This window comes from Podarcis gaigeae (genome assembly GCF_964106915.1).
Source record: "Podarcis gaigeae genome assembly, chromosome: 13".
Lineage (NCBI taxonomy): Eukaryota > Metazoa > Chordata > Lepidosauria > Squamata > Lacertidae > Podarcis > Podarcis gaigeae.
In genome coordinates, this window is record NC_139689.1 from 26,101,522 (window position 1) to 26,117,765 (window position 16,244).

A 16,244-nucleotide genomic window follows, 5' to 3' on the forward strand; every position below is an offset into this window, starting at 1 on the left:
TCTATTAGGAATGGTAGGAAATGAAATTAATAAGAGAGACTGTAAACTGTTTCAATATGCAGCAACTGCCGCAAGGATACTTCTGGCCCAAAGATGGAAACAGGAAGAAATTCCAACAGTGGAAGAATGGAGAAGGAAATTGACTGAATATGCAGAATTGGATAAATTGACTGGGAAGATTTGATACCAGAAAGACCAAAAGTTTATTGAGGACTGGGGGAAATTTACAGAATATCTGAAAAATATATGTGATGTACAGACAATGCTTGTTGGTTTTGAAGAGACTCTGTGAGATAGTAAGAAATACTGCAAAAAAAGAGAGTAAGAGGAAAAGGAGTTGGGAAAGGCAATATTATGTTTAGAAATGTTAACAAATAGAAATTTTATGAAAGATTGACAGAGAAACTGAGGGAAGTCAAAAAAATGAAGAATGAGTGCAAAATAATTTGTTGACTGTATAAAATTGTTTGGAAAACGAATAAAAATTATTTTTTAAAAAAGAGATGTTTCATAGGAAAAGATTAATAAGAGGAAATAAATAAGTAGATAGTAATAATCACAATACCTAAATAATGTATAAGTACTTTAAACAGCACACATTTCTCACCACCTAGCCTTACCTGTATTCGTTACTCAAGTTTGGAGCTTCTTGCTCACTTCAATGAAAATCAGGATCTACAGTGGTACCTGGGGTTAAGAACTTAATTCATTCCGGAGGTCCGTTCTTAACCTGAAACTGTTCTTAACCTGAAGCACAACTTTAGCTAATGGGGCCTCGTGCTGCCACCGCACCGCTGCTACACAATTTCTGTTCTCATCCTGAAGCAAAGTTCTTAACCCGAAGTACTATTTCTGGGTTAGCAGAGTCTGTAACCTGAAGCGTATGTAACCTGAAGCGTCTGTAACCTGAGGTCCCACTGTACATACTTTTGAAAATGGGTCACCTTCCTACATGTGGTCCAGTCTAGAATAAGAACTTCAACATACATATATGGCTCCTATCCTATCCTGGCACAATAATGTGTATAACAAATGGCAAAAAGGAGAATGAATTAAAACACTGAATTTCACTCATCAAAATTTGGCTAGATTGTGTAGATCTGTTTGTTTGATCTGCACGAGTATCCAGAAGAATATTTTCATGAATCTCAGCTCAGCCTTTTATGGATTCCCATTTATGAACAACCAAACAAAAAACGAAGAAACCATAATGGCTGTTTCTCCTGATCTGGACATGAAAGGTACAGAAAAGATCACAGTCTACCTCATTACCTTCATTTTACACATTTATGTCAATAAACAATGAAATGGAATCTGGAAGGATAAAGCAGGTATGAAAGATGTTCAAAACTGCATGTTTCACACACACTACCTGTGGAATTTTATATTGATCCAAGATTGTTGCCACATGAAGAGAGACTGGAGAGTCCAACCCACCAATAACTGCTATCAGGTCATCCTGACTGCCACATTTGTAGTTGGGGGAAAATCTGTTTAGTGTAGATATCAGGAGCATTGTGGCATGATAGGTCCACTTTCCATTGAAATAGCTGTCATAGATGTGGAAGCCCAAGGTAACATTGGGTAAGAGGTGGAGGTCTTCATTGATCTCCTTGACTGCGAATGCCAAGGCTAGGATGTGTTGGTAATGCTTCGGCACTACACTAGAACAAGAATTACATTCTGTTAAGCTTCTAAAAAATACAACTATGTTACGTGTAAGCTTCTTTAAATATTGTTATATATTTTAGTATTTACACAACTTCTTTCTTCATGGCACACTCTTCCACTGTCTCCCAAGATGGCAGGTGTCAACACAATACATTCCTTGATGTAATCTTTGGCATAACATGGTCTACAAAAAGGTGAAGCTACCAGAGTGATAATCTTCAGGAAATGATATTGCCTATACCTATATGTGCAGAGATGACAGAACTAAACAGCATCAGTGTTCATCTTAAGAACTGTATGCTAGCCTTTATTGTACAGTTTTATGTTTTATAGCTGTAACCTACTTTGATGTATATTTTTATGACACAGTGGTATATAAACATTTTTATAACTAAATTTAAAAAAATTGCACAGCATGACTTTTCTTCAAAATGACATTTTCTTGGTAATGACCTTCAAAATTTAAACTGCTACACTAAAACATATAATCTAAACACAATAAGAGGTGCTATTTAGTATTTAACTCTAACAAATATACAGTGGTACCTCGGGTTACATATGGTTCAGGTTACATACGGTTCAGGTTACAGATTCCGCTAACCCAAAAATATTACCTTTCTGGGTAAAGAACTTTGCTTCAGGACGAGAAGAGAAATCGTGCAGCGGAAACACAGCAGCAGTAGAAGGAGGCCCCATTAGCTAAAGTGGTGCTTCAGGTTAAGAACAGTTTCAGGTTAAGAACAGATGAATTAAGTACTTAACCCGAGGTAACACTGTACATTTATTCCAGTTATATTCTTATTCTAAATTAAATGTCTTTGGTACCAAGTGCCTTATGAAGATCTTCTGAACAAATCAGAGATGTAGAAAACAATGAAATCACACCAAACAAGGGGAAAATGAGCTTTTTTTGTTTGCTTGCTTATCATCAGGAATCAGATTTGAAGGAAGATAGTGGCGACTCTCAGGTGAACAATTTCTACATAATACTTTCTTAGTCACATCTGAAAACAAGCAACTCTTCCTTGATATTTTGAAAGATGGCAATTAGGGTACCAAAATTATGAATGAATAAATAAAGATGAGTAAAGTAACACCTGCTGTATTTTATAGAAGGAGGGGAGCAGAAATTGGGCTTTAACCCGAGAATTTGCCATCTGTGAGATGAAATCAGAAACATTCATGAAGTATAGGGTGATCAATGACTTTTTATAATGATAGATATATAACCAGTAGCTGGGAATCATGAGCAGGATGTTCCATAAGTATAGCAGGTTAAGAAAAGCAGTTCTGAATCAGACCACAGGTCCATCTGTTCCAGCACCCTGTGCTCACAGGGGCCAGATTGATTCCTACTGATCTATTGTGCTCATCTCCTACTTGTCGTCTTCCAATTGAAATGGTAGTATAATTGGGAATTAGCTTTTAAATAATATACCAGGTGTGCAAGACTACCACACTCACCTGCAAAGATAGCAGGAGACAGAGATAAAAGCATTGCTGGTTACAGGAGCCTGGTTGAAATAAGACACAAAACATCCCTAGCATATCTAATTAGGTCCACAGTGTGTGTGTGTGTTTGCTCTAGAAAACAAGGAGCTTCCTCCCTGCCCCAGGAACAACCTTCCTCAGACCTGAAGCTTTTTCCACAGTCCTAACCCATAAGTCATCATAATGAAATGCAGATCTAAGACTGATTTTAAAAATGAAGGGAAATTCCTTACATAAGTTCTTCAACCAATGCTGGTGGGGGTTCTTCAGTAAAGGATAATTCTTTGGAGACAATGAAGTTGTGAGAAGCTATGCCACCAAGAATGAGCTCCCCTGACTGGTGATACTTGTGAAGCGGAGGGTGTGGATCATGAACATGACACTTCACAATGTGAGCCTTGCATATGTGAGGAAGTTGTGCCAGCAGCAACATCACAAAGGTCTCCATCCTGATTGTAATGACAAACCTTCACTAGACTTGCTTTATTATGTTTCTACTGACAACTGCATAATTTCAGTGGCTAATCTGAATACTCGTCTCTTTGCAATACACCTGAAACCTGAAGAATAAATGCTGTTATTCCTGAACAGGACTTTTTTTCAGCCAGAACTCACCATATGGGCACTGTTGGCATTATGAAAGAACAAGGGAGGTGTTCAGGGTGCGTTCCAGCACCTCTTTTTTTAGAAAAATAGCACTGGTCTTGAGACATATTTTTTAACATGGCACATAGATAACATCCTTTGCAGTCTCCAGCACTAATAATTGCAAGTGGTTTAACATGTGTCAGAGTTAATTACAGACTACAATAATAAAGGAAAATAATTACAAAGTCAAGGTTGAAGTTTTCCCTGTGGAATTACAGAAGATTTCAGAAAATCATGTTTGTCACACCTGGGCAGAAGTTTTCCTTTGTTCAGTTTTCTGCCAAGGAATTCTGATCTTATGAGCAGCTCACAGGATAGTTTTCCAGTAGGGTTTGTTTTTTTTTTACTTCCTGAATGGCCGAATGGATTTATCTGCCTTTTAAAAATCTTTTCAAAATACTTTAAAGAATGGGTATTTGGACACACACACACACACACACACACACATATGTAAATGCTATTTTTGTCTATTTTCCTATCCTTTTAATGCAGAAATCAGAGAGAACAGACCCATGGCCTGTATGTCATCTATAAAAAATGAAATGGGCCCCAGAAATACTGAACAGCAGCACAAGAAAGTGTGTGTGTGTGTGTGTGTGTGTGTGTGTGTATCAATATGTATATCTATATCATCTATATCTATTTCTATCTCACTTTGTTGGATAATGTTGGATAATGTGGGATACTATGTGTACCAGCACACAGCAAGAAGGGATGGACAAACATATTAGCAAGGAGGGCAGGGCAAGAATAAAGGGAACATCAACATGAGCTAGTTGAGAAAAGAGACAACAACACATGGTGTGAGACCTGACTGTGAGGGTAGGGGTGGAAGAGAGATTTTAATATTAGCCTACCTAATTTGCAGTTCTCAAAGCAACATGTGAACTGAAATTTTGTAATCCTTGGAAATTTTCATGAAATATAGTTCTCCAACAAAATAACATTTCCAAATGTGTATATATTAAACAGAAGTTGTATTAAAATGCATTTATTAATGAAAAATGCACACAGAAATTCAATGTATTAGGGAACATGGGAAGCTGCTTATGCCAAGCGCTATATTTACCATATTGTAGGTTATGTTTTTTCTAGTTTTTATTCCTGTAGCTTGCTATTTCTATTGCATTATTTTGGATCCCAGGCACTTTGTTGTGTGCATGCAACTTAAGACCCTGATTCTGAATTAAAATTTAGAAATCAAAATATTTGGTCCTGACATTGACATACTGTGGTCCTCACATTGAGAAAGCACAACCCATTCTATTTAGAATTCAGGATTCATCTGAAGCAGTTGCACAGCCCTACTGATTTGGCAGGAGGTGTCTTTAGCAGTGGTTGCCATTGAAGTGTTTGATGGGCTACATTGGCAGGTATGTGTGAGACGTTATCCGGTAGCAAAGGTTCAGTGAGGACAATTAATCACTTTAACGGGGAAGTGTATAGTCTCCAGTCTTGTATTCAATGCTGTGGGACTCATTGGCAGCCTGGGTTGCACCTTTGAGGTCAACCCCTCGAGTTGTGGGGCCCTGGGAAGGGGTGAAGCAGGAAGGCCTTAATCCTCACCTGAGAGGTAGAGACTTAAGGGAATGGGTAGATGAAACACAACCTAACACCCTTGTCAAACTGGGAACATCCACAATTTGTTGCAAGTAGGTTTTTTCTTTCAATAAACTTTATTGAAAAGATTAAAATGATTACCAAGCAAAAAGTGTTGTCTTCCAAGACAAATGAGACAAATGTGCAGATGATAAGTTTTCTATGCAATAATCCAAATGACATCAAAACAAACTGGGAAAATCATTACAAATTTAGATCATGAGTAGTTAACATCCCACACAATTGTCATCTACTGCAGACCTGTTAAATTCAATCAAACAAAAGTACCCCAGTTTGAGCAAACATGTCCCTTGCCTATTTCCTTGTGTGATCACGTTATGTTTTATGGTTATAATCCAAAGGGTGATGTTCTGCCATTCATGTACAAACTAACTTCCAAGAGGCGTTGTATATCCACAGCTAAACCAAATTATAAACATATGAACAGGAGAGTAGCTAAAGGGGAACCAGAGGGCAAAATGAGATATGTTGCAAGTCAGTTTGCTTTTAAGCAAAATTTTGTTCCATTCCTCTCCACTACAGATGATTCTCTTTTCTTCTAACTAGGCAGCACTTGTAAAACTATAAGGAAGATCTATGTAGGAGCTACAAGGGAAGCTCACATTACAATTCTGTGGTTTTTTTACAAATTAAAATATCCAGCACGCAAACTATAGCAAAACATGCAGGTACGTAAATGTTTCAGTAACCCCTTCTTGTTAGCTGTTCCCTCTTGTTCAGCTCAGGCCTCAACAAAAGAATGTAACATTTTGGGGAAAATATGCAACCCAACAGCCCAGCATTGGAGGCTAAAATAGAAAAACTCTCCACAGCAACCATGTATTTTCCCTTGGAGCTCAGATAAGCTGGAATAAATGACACCCAAACACTGCAGAAGACCAACATGCTGAAAGTGATGAACTTGGCTTCATTGAAACTGTCAGGTAACTTCCTGGCCAGGAACGCTACAGTGAAACTGATAGTGGCTAGCAAGCCCATGTAGCCCAAGACACAATAAAACATAGGTACATATCCTTCATTGCATTCTAGTACAATTTCTTCAGTAAGTGATTTTGTGTCAATGTCTGGGAAAGGGGGAGTAGTAGCCAGCCACACAGTACAAATGGCTGCTTGAATAAAGGAGCAGGACAAAACAATGGTGTTGGCCAACCTCTTCCCCACCCACTTCTGCTTCCTTGATCCTGGTTTGTTGGCCATGAAAGCCAGAACCACAGTGATGGTTTTTGCCAGCACACAAGAAACAGCCACTGAGAAGATGATGCCAAAAGCAATCTGTCGAAGACACACCACCTTCTTAGGTTGTCCAATGAATAGCAAAACGCAAAGGAAGCAGAGCAGAAGGGAGGTGAGGAGAGTGTAGGTGAGGTCCCTGTTATTTGCTTTGACAATGGGAGTGTTGTGGTGCCTCATAAATGTCCCTAGCACCAGAGCGGTGGTCAAAGCAAAGGAAAGAGCGCAACAGGCCAAGCCTATCCCCAAAGGTTCTTCATAAGACAAGAAGATGACAATCTTGTGAAGACAGAAATCCTGTTCTTTGTTTGGATAGCTTTGCTCCATGCATTTGTAGCAATCACTCATGTCTGAAACGAAAGTTATTGACTTCCTCTCACAAAATCTGAACAGTACATATTGCCGAGGAAGGGAGGATGCAAGAATTGGGGGTGAAGTGAGGCACCCTTGGGAGCAGCTACCTAATATTTTGTGGCAAACTCCCTCTCAGTACTGGCTCATGTAGACCAGTCTATCATTGCCCACTCCTCCCCTGGGAATATACTGCTGAGTCTTCTTTTTTAGGGGATCCAAGTGTGGCTAAGGTGCTTCCATTTTTGTTGGGAGTGGTACTGTACCATAAGCAATATAAACAGTATATTCAATAACAATTCTTTGAAGCAATATAAATGATAGTTCTATATAACTCATTTCTTACCTTTCTTGTCTGAAATCTTCCCTTGAGGACATGGGATGCAATCATAGCAGCAAAATGACTCCCCCTCCTTCACTTTCTTGCTAGAGCCAGGATTGCAGCTTTCACTGCACACAGAAATGGGCCTTACCTAAGTCATAAAGGATACAGTATAGCAATAATCAGTACAATAAGAAATATTTTGTGCTGAATCCATAAAACAAAAAGAACAGAGTGAGAATGAGGAGCTTGGAATCCTTATACTGGGCCCTTTTAAAATGTCACTATAGTGATGTTTTCCCACATATTCTACATCATCATGTTGGTAATGTTTGCCTTGTTTCCTGTCTACTGTACATTATGAACTGATGTTATTTTCTGATAGGAAGGCAGACGGTAACCTGGGTGTCTCTAACCTGATTGTCACTTGAGTGGGAAAGGAAAATGCAAGTTAGATGGGTAGAATACATGTGATTGGTTGAATCCATTTATTTTTGGTTTTTCCAATGTTGCCACAGTAGTATCAGGTGGGGCTATAGAAAAATCCACATTCTGCAATAGTACTGTATGAATGGGTTCAATATAGAGAACTAACTATTGCATTCAGATTAAGGAGATGACACTGTATTATACATATATAATATAGCATGCTAAGAGTTGATTAAAATTCCTCAGTCAATAATATCAAGAGGAAAGAACCTTTGGAAGATAATTTAATATGGCAATTTTATTTTATTTTATTTCTTTGTTTTTTTTTTAACCTTTTCAATTAACACACTCTATTTTAGAGCATTCTTTGTCCACACTCTATTCATTGTCCACTAAAAATCATTTTACATATCAGAACACAGTGTCAGTGATCATTCAAACCTGGAAGTCAACCTAGATTCCATACAATTAGATTCTACCTGGTTAAACCAGGTGTGCCATGTCACAGCATCTTCATTGATGGTGAATAGTTGGTCGGAAGAAGCCTGGGGATCCACTGTCCCAACCTTCATCCCCTGAAAGGATTGGTTGGAGAAAATAATCCAGTTGATAATATCAAATCCAGCAACAAGCACCCCATTCTTGTCAAAAGAAATCATGTCCCCAGCACTGTTGTTAAACGAAATGCTTCTCAGAAAGCGATGAAGCTAGAATAGAAAGAAATGGCAAGAGTGCTTTTTTGTTAATTTTTTTATTGATTTCATATTTTCAAAACAAATTTCCAATATCAATAATAAACATTCCTTTTTCAATTCACCCCTCCCTGTTGACTTTCCTCAGCTTCCATTTCTGGTTTATTACATCAGATGATACATTCTGCTGTTTGTGTATAATACTATATTATCACATTGTTATATTTCTTGTTTTTTGTAGATGAAGTTGTAAATGTTTATTCAAATCCTGCCAATGAGTCCATTATTTTTTGTTTCTGCGAATATATTGTAAAAGTTTCCCATTCTTTTTCAAAGCCCCTATTGTCCTTTTCTTGCAGTTTGTCCGTTAACTTTGCTAACTCTGTGTAGTTCGTCAGTTTTTCTTGCCATTGTTCTTTAGATGGTACTCCATTCCTCCAATTTTGTGCTATTAGAATTCTTGCTGCTGTTGTAGCATACATAAATAATGTTCTTTTTTCTTTCAGCAGCTCTTGTCCTAAAATAACTAACAGAAAAGCTTCTGGTTTTTTAACAAATGTTATTTTAAACATTTTTTTTCCAGTTAATTGTATATCATTTCCCATTTTTAAAAAATAATCTTGCAATCCCACCACATATGATAAAATGTACCTTCCCTTTCTTTACACCTCCAACAGTTCTTTTGTTCTGTTTTATACATTTTTGCCAATTTTACTGGTGTGATATACCATCTGTACATCATTTTCATGTAATTCTCCTTCAACCATATGCAATCCTTAAATTTCAAATTCACTTTCCAAAATCTTATCCAATCCTCAAACTATTTATTATGGGCTACATCCTGTGCCCACTTAATCATTACTGATTTGACTTCTTCATATTTGGTTTCCCATTCCAACAATATATTATACACCTTCTTTAATAGTTTGGAATTATCATCTATAATATTCTTTTGGAATTTAGAAACCATATAAGTAAATCCTTTCTTATTGTCTTCTTTAAAAACTTCATTTAATTGTCTATGTTGCAACCAACTCTGAAGGTTTTCTTTTCTCTCATCATAGTCTTTCAATTTTAACTTTCTTTGTTGTTCTATTAATAAGTCTCTGTATGTTAGCCATGTTTATTTCATTGTTGAAGTTTTAACTGATAATGCTTCAATGGGTGATAACCACCACAAAGTTTTGGGTTCCAGTAATTCTTTGTATTTTTGCCATACCTTTATTAATGATTTACTTATTATATGATTATGGAATCCTTTGTGTACTTTAGCTTTCCCATACCACAGGTATGCATGCCAACCAAATCTGTTACCATGTCCTTCCAACTCTATTGTCTCTCTCTCCCCCCCCCCCCCCAATTTTATCCAATCCTGAATCCAAGTAAGACATGCTGCGTCATAGTAAATTTTAAAATCTGGAAGGGAAAAGCCTCCTCTTTCTTTTAAATCTATAAGTATTTTATGTTTTATCCTTGGCCTTTTCACACTCCAGATAAATTTTGAAATATCTTTTTGCCATTTCTTGAATCAGACATTATTACTTATTATTATTACAATCTGTAGAGATAGACTATGGAAAAACTTATATGAAACGGACATTGATAGATGGCTTTTAAAAATTCTCAGAGAGTTACATACAGATACTACAGTCAAAATCAGAACTGAGCCATCAGGAACTCTTACGGACCCACTGCCATTGGGGAAAGGGGTCAAACAGGGATGTCTGCTAGCCCCATTTCTTTTTAACTTCTATATAAACGACATTGTCCAGTACATGGCAAAGTACAAGTCATCGGCTCCAGCCCTTGAAGGTAAACGTCTGAATATATTGCTATATGCCGATGACATGGCTTTAATGGCACTCACCCGAAGAGGCTTACGCAGCATGCTGGAGGGGATCGCAGCCTACTGTTCCCATAACTCACTAAAGATAAACTATGATAAAACAAAAATTGTGGTGTTCAGTAGAGCTCGCCACGCCTTTAGATGGTCTTTAGACGAACATGTGATTGAACAGTGCCCTTTTGGGGTGTTACATTCCAGGCTACATCTAGTTGGTTAGCCCACTTTAAGGCTGTAACCATCCTAACCCAAAGAACAATTGGTGTCCTGCTTAGTTTCTTCCATACCCGGGGAGGTCAATTGGTGATCCCGGCATTAAGAGCTTTTGTTGGGAAAGCTATTCCCCAGATGTTATATGGGATAGAACTCTGGGGGTGGAACCAGAGGCTGTTGGAATGGCTTGAAATTTTGCAAAATTATTATCTTAAGAGGATTCTAGGCCTTCCTCAAGGAACCCCAGCAGCTTTCTTGAGGGTGAAGGTTGGATTACCTCTGTGTCTGCCAGGGCCCACTTAAGATTCCTACGATTCTACATCAACCTTGCAAACACTTCAAACATCTTATTGGCCAAACAAGCCTTTGTATCTCTTCAAAAGAACACCACTTGGCGTCAAAACCTATCTGAGATCCTGGTTAGATACACCCTACCGGAGTTTAATATTCTCAAACTGTGGAGCCCGGACAAAGTTCGGGAATGGATCCTGGAGAGAGACGCTCTGTTAGATATCACAAAAATACAGAACCCAGGGTCCTCCCACTGGTTTCCCCGACTGAAAACAGTCAAAACCTGCGCCAATTACTTGGCGAATATCACCAATCCCACCCTTCGGAGAGCTTTCACCATGGCCCATTTTCAAACCATTCCTACGGCCTACCTGTCAGGCAGATATGCAAAAATCCCAGTAGAGCAGCGTTTATGTCCTTGTCATATGAGAACCAAAGAGGATCTCACACATTACATGTTGTATTGTCCCATCTATTCGGCCTTCAGGGATGTGATGTTACAAACTATTCCCAAATCAATAGTCAACTCTGAGGACCAAGTAAAGTTTTTACTGGTGGACGCCGATCCACGGATTTCTCACGTGGTAGCAGTCTTTGTGGTGAAGGCTATGAAAACTAGAGCATGGTTCCTGGATGAAAAGGTGAGGTCCCTCCCATTGCTCTCCTAACCTGTTGCTGTATCCTCTTTCCTGAATGGTGGGGTTTTTTTGGGTAGTTTCCTTGCTGGGACAGCATGGCTTGAATTTTAGCTTATTTTTATAATTTTATTGTTTATCTTTTAATAATGTTTTATGGTATTTTGTGTAAAGGCATGGACCTCACAAATTTAATAAACTTGACTCATTATTATTGGTATTGTCTGAAATAGGAACAATATTTTTGGTAGTACATTCATTTTAATTGCTGCAATTCTTCCTAAGAGGGAAAGATTCATCCTATTCCATATTTCTAAATTCCTTTTTATTTCATTCCAAACTTTTTCATAATTACCTTTGTAAATACTGAGGTTCTTTGTCGTCAACCTTGTTCCTAAGTATTTAACCTTTTTGTGGATTTCTATATCTATAGATTCTGATAGCTCCTTCTTTACTCCTTCTTTAAGATTTTTAACTAACAATTAAGTTTTAGTTTTATTGAGTTTAAATCCTGCCACCTGTCCAAACTTCTAAAACATTTCTAATACTCTAGGGAGAGAATTCTTTGGATCCTCTACTGTAATAACCAAATCAGCAAAAGCTTTCAATTTGTGCTCTTTTTTATTATTCTGATTCCTGCCCCTCTTTGTCAGCCCTGATATTTCTGGATAAAACCTCCGAGACCAGAAGTTATATCTGAATCTTGTTTTGGGGTTAATTTTATAAATGCCTTTAAGAAAAGGCAAGAGTTTAGAACATTCTACAGTGGGATCACTCAGACTAAATTCAATACCATCAGTTCAATGATGGCATGGGTAGTTTCTGAGTGGAGGAACACATCAGTGTTCACAGATAAAGGCAGAAAATATGGAACTATTTTCCACCTGATGGTAAGAGGAAGGGAGATGTAAATATGAAGATCTTTGGGGCCTTTCTCAACACACAGGATATAATACAATGTTTGATGAAATATTAGCCCATTACCTGCCACAAGTCTTGAGTCTGAACTGTCCATCTTCCTCCATCCACCATTGCCCTCTTTTTAAGACTAGATGAAGATACAGTTTGTAGAGCATGTGCCATGACATAGACAGCATTATAGATACTGTAGCTGTGGCCAGTCATGCTCATTTCAAAATAAGTTCCAGGGAGGCTCTCTAGCTTTTCATCCCCTGTGCAAATGTTCCCTTGCACCTTGTCAACCAAGATATTTGGGAATACACAGTCAAAGGCCTGTTCCCAGAAGTGCCTGATAAAACTGTCTCCTTTTATGCTGGAAGGGCTTCTGCTCTCAAGGAAAGTTTTAAATCCTGATAGATTATTGGAGTGAAATGAGAAGGACAGAGCACCATGGAGTATCTGTGTATCCCAAGTCCTTTGATAGACCAATGAGACAAGCTCCATCTGGGCTGTCATTACCCATACTTTGCCTTTTGGTTTGATGGAGTCATGTTGCAGGTGTGACAGATATGGCAACCATCTCAAATACATAACAGAGTAAGATTCTCCAGAAGCCACCAATATATTTGTTTGAGAGTCAATGATTTTATCATGTATTCTTGCCCCATCTTCCATCATGCTTCCCATTTCAGTGACAAAGGATAACATGGGGCATCTCTCTATGAAGGCAAAACAGATGCCTCTCTGGGACAACCTTGGAAGCACACTTTGCAGAAATCTTTCTCCACTGTCATTATCCATCACAATTATCCCAATCCACGTCCACCTGAAATGCAGAAGCAAAGAGAGAATCCCTTCATACTGAAGGGCTTCCTCAGGGACCAGCTGGTAGAACAAAAGGCCTGGGACTTTGTCATGCATCACTGGAGCTGGGCCATATATTAGCTAAATGGAGAGATGTGGAATGGAGGGTGAGCTGGTGATGATAATAATAGTAACAACAACATTTATTGTGAAGTTCCAAGTGTCCAGCATTCAGCACAAAATAATGCAAGCTGGCAAGCAAGTGAATATTGTTATTTCCATGCTATAAAGAGAGTTCTGATCGTGATCAAATTTTATGTCCACCTTGCATCAAGAAGCTGGGGATAACTGGCTGAGGGAATAACTGCATTGGGGAGTACTTGTTTCCCTTTAATCACACAATGTTTTAAACCCAATGCAACACAAGCAGTCAGAAGAAAAGAGTGTAAATATAATGTAAGGATGTTTGCATATTGTCATTTCTGAGCATTAAAGCCACAAATAAGTTATACAGTGGTACCTCGGGTTACATACGCTTCAGGTTACAGACTCCACTAACCCAGAAATAAGGCTTCAGGTTAAGAACTTTGCTTCAGGATGAGAACAGAAATCATGCTGTGGCGGCGCGGCAGCAGCAGGAGGCCCCATTAGGTAAAGTGGTGCTTCAGGTTAAGAACAATTTCAGGTTAAGAACGGACCTCAGGCACAAATTGAGTACTTAACCCAAGGTACCACTGTATCTCTAATACATGAAAGACTGCCTCCTTCCCTATACTTTCCTCTTGAGTGTTAAGACTGACAAGAGGGCTCTGAAAAATTGGCAGAGGAGCCCCTCTTGTTATTTCTGCAACCTCAGCAGCTCTGGGACTTATGGCCTGACAAAGTGCATTTTACCTGTATTAAAGTTACTCAAATTCTGAGCTTTTTGCTCAGTCCCGCTAAAATCAGGATCTACTTTTGAAAATTTGGGTACCTTCCTACAGGTGGTCCATTTTAGATTCAGGACTCATGTAGCTCCACTGCCAGATTTATGTATAAGCCAAACAAGCTATAGCTTAGGGCCCTACTTTCTTGGGCCCCCCAAAAAAATTTAAGGGGAAACAACTAGATATACATTTCCAAAATATAAGATAAAAAACAAATACAATAACAGTGTTTTGTTATGTGCAAATGGCTTTAAATACCTATTAGGTCTATAAGTTACCACACATCATATATTCAACACAAAAACCAGCAACAATTTGTTGTTGACAAAGGACAGCTGGGCATATAAAGGGCCCCATTACCTTCAGAAGCTTAGGGCCTCATCAAGCCTAAATCCGGCCTTCTTATCTCACCACAGTAGTGTTTATAACAGATGACCAAATAAAATAGAGTTTGAATTAAAACCTTAAATTGCACTCTTATCCAAACTGACCAGATGCTGTAGATCTATTCTTCTGTTTGAACTACATGAGTACCCAGAAGATTTTTTTCATGAATCTCAGCTCAGCCTTTTCTTTTTCTCATTTATGAACAAACCAACACAAAATGAACAAACCATAATGGCTGTTTCTCTTAGTCTGGACATGACAGGCACAGAAAATATCATAGCTACCTCATTACCTTCATTTTACACAATTATGTCACTCAACAATGAAATGGAATCTGGGAGGATAAAGAAGGTATGAAATAAGTTCAAAATTTCATGCTACACACAAACCTTACCTGTGGAACTTTATATAGATCCAAGATTGTTGCCACATGAAGAGAGATTTGACAGTCCAGTCCACCAATAACTGATATCAAGTTATCCTGATTACCACATTTGTAGTTGGGTATAAATGTATTCAGTCCAGATAAATGTAGCATTGTGGCATGATAGGACCACTTTGCAGTGAAATAGCTGTCATAGATGTGGAAGCCCAAGGTAACATTGGGCAAGAGGTGGAGGTTTTCATTTATCTCCTTTACTGCAAATGCCAAGGCTAGGATGTGCTGGTAGTGCTTCGGCACTACGCTAGAACAAGAGGTATATTCTGCTAAGCTTTGCACAAATATCACAACTGTGTTATGCATAATCTCCTTTCAATGTTATTATTCATTATAGGATTTACACAACTTACTTCTGGAAGCATTCCTTAGCATGACATGGTCTACACAAAGGTGAAACTACCAAACAGCATTAGCCATCATCTTCAAGAAGTGAGGTGATAGTACTAAACAACATCAGTGATCATCATAAGAACATTTTATCTGGCTCTTATTTTATGGTCTTATGTTTATGGCTGTGAATCACTTGATATATTTTTTTTTTCAATGACGTAGTGGTATATATTTTGAGTTTCTTGCATTGCTGGGGTTGGACTACATGAGCCTTGGGGTCCCTTCCAACTCTAAAATTCTAGGGTTCTATGAATTTTTATATATAAATATTTAAATAATAAAACATGACACAGCCCATCCTTTCTTGGTTTGTTATTTCCTTTCCAAACAGCAAGAATCAAATATGAAGAAAGGTGGTGGCGGCTCTCATCTGCTGAACAATTTCTACACAATAATTTCTTAGTCACATTTGAAGATAAGTGTTTCTTGATATTCTGAGGGATGGCTACTAGGGTACCAAAAATGATAAATGAATCAGAACTAACTCTGTTATCAAATGAATAAAGTAACACCCACTGTATCTATTTTTTTAAAAAATCCCAGAAATGGGAAAGTGACTGAGAATGGAAAAAAGTCTAGATGGCATTAGGAAGTGTCACAAACATCACTATACCTGTTAAAAGGGGATGTCTTAAAAACAATGCATATAGACCAGGGGTCAGCAACCTTTTTCAGTTGGGGGTCGGTCCACCGTCCCTCAGACCATGTGGTGGGCCAGAGTATATTAAAAAATAAATGAACGAATTCCTATGCTCCACAAATAACCCAGAGATGCATTTTAAATAAAAGCACACATTCTACTCATGTAAAAACATGCTGATTCCTGGACCGTATGTGGGCTGGATTGAGAAGGTGATTGGGCCACATCCAGCCCATGCACCTTAGTTTGCCTACCCCTGATATAGATGGAAAGATGGAAATGATGATATTGAAACTCATTGCTGTATCTAGAAAACATA

The 16,244-nt window shown here is 38.2% G+C and overlaps 1 protein-coding gene across 1 annotated transcript; it reads right to left on the minus strand.

Moving 5' to 3' along the window:
• Nucleotides 1-6,111: 6,111 nt before the first annotated feature.
• Nucleotides 6,112-15,198, minus strand: LOC310830825 (vomeronasal type-2 receptor 26-like; the record flags this gene model as incomplete). Its single annotated transcript, XM_083710660.1, has 5 exons — nt 6,112-7,010; nt 7,358-7,484; nt 8,242-8,469; nt 12,421-13,162; nt 14,843-15,198. The coding sequence occupies 5 exons, from the start codon at nt 15,196-15,198 to the stop codon at nt 6,112-6,114; spliced, it is 2,352 nt and encodes a 783-aa protein (XP_083566786.1).
• Between the last annotated feature and the right edge of the window lie 1,046 nt (nt 15,199-16,244).